This window comes from Ciona robusta, chromosome 8 (assembly GCF_009617815.1).
Source record: "Ciona robusta chromosome 8, ASM961781v2".
In the NCBI taxonomy this organism is placed as follows: Eukaryota; Metazoa; Chordata; class Ascidiacea; order Phlebobranchia; family Cionidae; genus Ciona; species Ciona robusta.
Window position 1 is genome coordinate 6,456,723 of NC_143242.1, and position 6,717 is coordinate 6,463,439.

Genomic DNA, 6,717 nt, shown 5'->3' on the forward strand with positions numbered 1-6,717 from the left:
CAAAAACGTTGAATTTCAACCGATTATAGCAAACCAATCTGTAATTTTACCTTTATTGTGGCATGAGAGAATCTGTTTAATTAGAACGATGGTTAAAACTTTGTTTAAAATTATTGGTTGCGGCGATATTGCAAAACACTGCACAATCATTAGCTGTCAATCAAATCGCGGTTGTATTATTATCACTGTGTTTGAGGAACCTTGTAAAGAATCGACAAGAAAACGTTTTTTACTTTACCAACCGGTAGGTTTACACAATTCGTAGTTGTAGCTTATAATCATACACGTTATTAATAATATCAATAAAAAACGTGGTGGTTAGTTTTTATCACGAAATTGTAATCGTATAAATCAAATAAACCAAATGTTAAACAATACGCCTTTAAACACTGTAGATTATTTAGCAAAATATTGAATAACCAATTTGTGTAGTGGAATGACATCCGTAAAGCAAAAGCAACAAAGTAGGAATGGAACGCAATGTGAAGTTTGTTCTGTTTTCGTTCCTAATGAAGCATCCATGAGAGATCACTTAAAAGGAAGAAAACATATTCGTAATGTTGAAAAACAAGAACACTGGCTGGATTCTGCTGTTCGATCTGTCTATGTATCAGGTTTAAAGTCACTTTCCGTTGCTGAATTATCATTAGCTGATTATTTCAGCAGTTTTGGAGCTGTAAAAAAAGTGACCATAGATAAAACTGCAAAACACTATGCTATAATTGAGATGGACAGCACAGAGACAGTGGACAAAATATTGGAGAAAGAAAAACACACAATTTTGGGAGTAAATGTGGATGTGAGATTAAGAGAGATAAAACCTTGTAAAGGGAGGTCAAAAAGTCAAGAGAATGAGCAAGGACGGTACTTGAGCAATGAAACATGGACTGCATTATTCGGTTGCGCCACTGTGGAAGAACAAGTTCATACTTTAAAACATCTTTTAATGATCACTGAAGATGATGATTACATCCGGAATTTGATTTGTAAGTTGTTGGGTGCAGCCTTAGATGAGGCTTTTCCGGGCTGTGAGGTTCAACCTTTCGGGTCTTCAGTTAATGGGTTTGGTGTGCATGGTTGTGACTTAGATTTAAACTTTGACTATTCCAGCATTCATGATGATGTTATGGCAGGAATTACACAAAATATGCATGAAACAGGCACTGCAGAAGTCAGTGCGGAAGATATGGATCGAAGTCATAAGTCTGGGGTTCTTCTCGCTATTGCAGAGATCATAAAACAATGCGTTCCTGATTGTCACAAAATTAAAACAATTTTAAACGCCCGACTTCCAGTTGTTCGGTTTTATCATAAAACATCTGGTGTTCGTTGTGATATCAGCTTGAAAAATGATCTTGCCATTCACAACACACAATATTTGCAATTGTGTAGCCAATTGACTCCAAATTTTTCCCTGTTAGTGTTTTTGATAAGAGCCTGGATGAAACACTGGAAATTGGCTGGTAATTTACAGTTCAATGGAACAAGCCTGAACAATTATGCGGTCACACTTTTAGTTCTGTTTTACATGCAAAACTGTAATTGCATTCCTAAATTAAAAGATTTGAGAAAGTATTCAAAAACAATAAAAAAGATAGAGTGTTTTGACTGTACAATCCCAGATACACCTAATTTGGTCTTATCTGCTTGTCACACAAATGACACACCTCTGCTTGACCTGGTGTCTGGATTTTTTGCATTTTATACCAACATTGATTTCGTAAATGTGGTCATAGATTTAAGCGTCAATAAAATTGTTAGTGTATCCGATGATCAGTTAACAATGGAGCTACATACCATTAAAAGCAAGTTCAAGTACTCAGCTCTAAATATCCGAGATCCATTTGAAGTTAGTCACAATGTGGCAGCAAACGTGAATCAAAAACACATGAAAACATTTATCCGATGCACCCGAAATACCACCCTTGTTACAAAGATGAAAAAGTATTCACAGAAACCACTTTCAGGGAACGCTATTTGGGGCATAATGATGTTGTTTGTGGACCAGCATAACAAAAATGAAGCTGGTGAGAAACACGCACACAAAGGAAATGAAACAGAACACTCATTTCTTATCAGTCCTCCACCCTCAGAGCTTGTAGATCAAAACACTCTGTGTCAAACAGCTGGACAATTTGTCATTACTGTCCTACAAGATGTGTTTTATGTTAAAATCGGAAAAACTACTACAAACCAAACCTTCACAGAGGATTTCTCAGTGTCCCCAGAAATTCATGATTTAACAGAAAGTATAGCAGTCATTCAAGCTTGCCCACCCTCAAATCAAAATAATGATGTAATTCTACACCAATCAACTAATGACCGTAAGCGACATGCAGATGATCGTTTTAATGCACCTTGTAAGAAGTCAAGAATTTCAATTGTAAAAAATGTTATTGAAAATCCATCCACAGTTGTTCAATTACCAGTTAAGCTCTCATGTATTGCCACTCAGAAAGTGTGGCAAGGCCGGCGAAAAGCACGAAGGCAAATTGTTCAATCTGGTTTGTCTGACCTTGTACAGCTTGAATGCAAGATATCTGAGCTTCTTCTATCAGAAAGCAGTGCTTCTGCACCCAATGAGAGCTTAAATGACAGCACATCATCAGATCTGTCAATATCAATGCACTTTCATCTCACAATGTCAGCAGAAGAACAGAAACTTAAGTTAACATTTGAACCCGGAGAAAACTCTACAGATTTTGTAACATTTTTTCATCACATTGAAGTTTTTTTGCCACCTTTTGTAGCAAAGTGTATGAAACGAATGTAACTTCTCCTCTCTTACTGTTTCTTTCATGCTTTCTTTACTGTGTTTTGAATAGTTCTAAAGTTTTAAAACTGATAAAAGTTTGCAAAACATTTTCAAAAGCAGTTTTATATTTAGATCACACCAATCTGTTCTGTATAAGAAATACTGAAAATGGAAAATCCTGAGAGTGCAGAGATCAGTGTAACTGGTACTTATGTTGAAGGTGTTGGAGATGAAGTAGTTGTCGCATTTTTTACATTTCTTACAATTTTCTGCGGCATTGGCTCACTAGTGTACAAGTAAGCATAGAAGCTTTCCGTATTTTATGTATTACGGCTGTATTTCACATAATATCCAAATATTATTTCTGATCGCGTTTTAAACAATTACCATTGGTCTATGGGAGTCGTGAGGATAGGAAAAGGTGTCCTATCCTATTGCACCTTATTATACTTATATATGATTGACAGGTGGTTAAAACTCAGCAATCTGACAGCCATTCATCCAGACAGCCAGGAAAATGTGAATGCCACGAGAAGCCAGTTAGGAATCAATTCTGATGGTTCAACGGCCACCAGTGATATAAGTGATGGAAATGAAAGAGATGATTTGTTAGCTGTGAGTGAATCAAAACACATGTAATAACTTAACAACATCAAACATGCTAAAATCATGCTTTTCTGTGATATTATTTATAGTACAATGCCAATACAAAAAGATTCTTAAAAGTCTATAAAATTGTGTTAATTTAATAAAGGTATTACTGAAATTAAAGGAAAATGTCTTATGATTTTTAGTTAGCTTTTAAATTTGGCCGTTTTTAATTTAAATCTTAGTTTTTCTTTTTGTTTAAGTTTGGTAATTGTATCAATTTTAGGGTGAGGGCCACAGAAGTTTCTACAGTGATCAAAGGTGTCCGATATGCTTACAAGATGCAAGGTGTTCTGTGGAAACTAACTGTGGTCACTTATTTTGTGGTGGGTTACCATGTTTGTAGCTGCATGATGGTGTATTGATATTCATACTTTGGGCAACGTCTCTGCTCAATCGATATTTCTGTGAATGTGAAGACAGGGTGATTTCGGCGCTGATATTTATTGATTTTTTTTATAGGATTACACGCATTGGATAGGCACAGTTTTCCATAATTCCATTTCTTTGTATGAGTAAAAGTAATAGAGATATTGTAGCGCTTTCTTTTCTGGTTACAAAAAAACGTCATGTTGTTGCCTTGTTGGCCATACAAGATCTTTCAGAATTGATTTTGTCCGGCTTTGTGTCAGTACTGTAATTATGAATAAATAAATGTAACTTGCTTTATCTTCGCATGGCCAGAAAACGACAGTCGTTATCACACAATTGTTCTGTTCCATACATCTGTTCACTAGCTTACGAGTAACCATGTATGTTACTGTGTGGGTAATTATACTTACAACTCCAATGCAATGTTCACCATTTTCAGGCCAGTGTATTATAACTTACTGGAGGTATGGCAACTGGCTTGGTGCAGTTCAGTGTCCTGTATGCCGTCAAATGGTCAGCTTGCTCATGAGGAACTTCCAACGTAACAGTGACAACGAAGAGACAAGAGAAGTAGAGTCAAATATAAATGAATACAACCGACGTTTTTCAGGACAACCAAGACCGGTAAATATAATTTTAGTTTATATTTCAACCATAAAAGTATTTATTTTAAGCAGAAAATCTTTTTGACAAAGACAGTCTTGAAAGCTACATATTTTTTCTAAGTATTTCCATAAGATTTATGTAAGATTTGCAGTTTGCTTAATGCACAAATCTGCTTAAAACAACTTGAGTTTTACATTTTTTAGAAATAGTGCCTGGCATTTCTTAGCATGATTGTTACAAATTACAGAAGTTAATGGGAAAATATTTTAACAATCTACCAAGAAATGACAGACTTTGTTTAGCTAGACATAGGTTCTCTCTACCTCTGATGTAAAGAATGCATTAGCCATGCTTGTTTTATCAGCCTTTTAAATATTTCATGATGCATGGGTCCAGAAAGCTGGTTTGAATTTATGTTGCGGTTATAAAACTTAATATTTCATTAACAGCTATTGGATTACCTTTGGGACCTGCCTGCACTTTTGCGACATTTATGGAGAGAGTTTTTCTCCGTGGGTGGATTAGTCATGATGTTTCGAGCCCGTATTTTCCTTTGTTTTGTTGCCGTATTACTGTACGTCTTATCCCCATTAGATATTCTGCCTGAGGCGGTGTTGGGGGTCATTGGATTTATTGATGACATTTTTATTTTTCTGCTTGTGTTAGTCTATGTTACTATTATCTATCGGCAGATAGTAGCAGAACGGGTGGGATAAGACATTTAATCTGGCATTCGAATTTGTGCAATATGTGTAGGTGCCTGGCAACCAAGAACCAACTTATTGGTGCAGATTGGTATTATGAACTACACAGCTATGCCATTTGCTTTTATGTGACATACTTTTATATTTTATTCGTACTTTTCATTTAAGTTTACTGTTGCCCTTTATTTCATGTTTCATTTCCCATGCAAGATCCAAGGATATACCGTTGCATTCAGTGCCTTGTAATGCGAATACCACTGATCCTATTATTAGGGATCCGTATTTGCAATTTGCCATTTAATACATTAGTTGCATTTTCTTTGTTGTAAAGAGTTTTACAAACCTGAGTAATAACTGTCCAGGAAATAGAGCTGACACATGCATATTACATTACTGGTAAATATAAAAGCCTTTCTCTTTGAAATTTGAACAAAATTTGGGGTGAATTTGTTAAACGCAGTTTTACATGGAGAGACTCATTAATTAATCTGTCAAATACTTTAAAATTTGGCCCTGCTTGACTTGCTTGTTTATAGACACCAAACATAGAACAGGTAAAACATGCGATGTCACCTTGGTCTCGTAAAGCCTTTGGTAACAAAGTTACACCCCCTTTTTCCCAGCAATTAGAATACTATTACTGTTACATAAATGATGTATTTCATTGGTTTGTTACAAGACACTGAAAGAGCCGTTGGTAAAAGAAATTTAAATTAATAGAGACAGCAGTACTATTTTCCTTAGTCAACTGAAGAGGACATAGTTCATTTAACTAACAACGAGCGAAAAAACAAACTGACATTCATCCAAACAAGAGTGCAACTTAAGTTGAATACTTTTAACCATCGTTCATTTAAGGCATGCTATACCTTACGTATTTACATAGAAGCATACATCACTGATAAACACTTCACAGGCCACTGGTTTGTTTGGTACCATATAAGGAAAAAGAATATTGCTACAACTTACAAGATTTAAATGAAGAGATAAGAGCTTAGACTTGTACCGAGAATAAAAGCACACAATTTTCACTTTTCGCGATTGCTTAAAAATACAATTGCAGAATGATTCAGCACCGAATCATAGAGTTCCTATTTAGACACTCCAAAAGTAGAAGTTTATTTGGAGTGCTGCATGCAGCTTTTGTCAGAGAAACATGCATGAGCTTTTGGGTTTGAAGGGGTTATCTGGAGGCTTCACCAGCAGGAAATCTCGCCCTTGGTTTTCTAGAACATAGTTCAGCAACTCTGTAGCGGCTTGAGAGACCTGTAATGAAAAATGCCAATCAGATATAGGTAAAATACATATCAATAAGGAAACTAGATATAGTACATACATAATTAAGTATTTGCTTACCGGTAGTCTTGATATGTTGGTGTGATACTTCAGTTCATCCACAAGCTTTCTCGCGCTTTCCAAATTACAAGATAATTGGGAGTTCATGATTGCTCTTGTTGATTCCTATAATTATAGGCACAACCTACCGTAAGGCAATGAACCCTACAAGAAGTAGAATAGGTTATACCATTGCAGCAATAGGAATACACATATACGTCTGTACGCGGCTAAATTAGGTCAAAGTTTTGGATATTGCACTTCGAACGTTTGTTATACGCCGAATACGCGCATACA

The 6,717-nt window shown here is 35.7% G+C and overlaps 3 protein-coding genes across 3 annotated transcripts; 2 read left to right on the forward strand and 1 right to left on the reverse strand.

The window, feature by feature from the left end:
- The first annotated feature begins 105 nt into the window (after positions 1-105).
- On the forward strand, positions 106-5,493 carry LOC149732838 (E3 ubiquitin-protein ligase RNF170-like). Its single transcript, XM_089882920.1, has 6 exons — positions 106-244; positions 2,888-3,051; positions 3,223-3,370; positions 3,630-3,729; positions 4,215-4,399; positions 4,831-5,493. The coding sequence occupies exons 2-6, from the start codon at positions 2,924-2,926 to the stop codon at positions 5,095-5,097; spliced, it is 828 nt and encodes a 275-aa protein (XP_089739046.1). The 5' UTR covers positions 106-244; positions 2,888-2,923; the 3' UTR covers positions 5,098-5,493.
- Positions 280-2,888, forward strand: LOC149732839 (speckle targeted PIP5K1A-regulated poly(A) polymerase-like). Its single transcript, XM_089882912.1, has one exon. It carries the CDS (start codon positions 437-439, stop codon positions 2,771-2,773), a length of 2,337 nt encoding a protein of 778 aa, XP_089739038.1. The 5' UTR covers positions 280-436; the 3' UTR covers positions 2,774-2,888.
- A 229-nt stretch (positions 5,494-5,722) lies between the features above and the next one.
- On the reverse strand, positions 5,723-6,625 carry LOC149732840 (guanine nucleotide-binding protein G(I)/G(S)/G(O) subunit gamma-7-like). Its single transcript, XM_089882935.1, has 2 exons — positions 6,442-6,625; positions 5,723-6,351 (listed from the first exon to the last, which is right to left on the reverse strand). Exons 1-2 carry the CDS (start codon positions 6,526-6,528, stop codon positions 6,232-6,234), a joined length of 207 nt encoding a protein of 68 aa, XP_089739061.1. The 5' UTR covers positions 6,529-6,625; the 3' UTR covers positions 5,723-6,231.
- Positions 6,626-6,717: the final 92 nt, after the last annotated feature.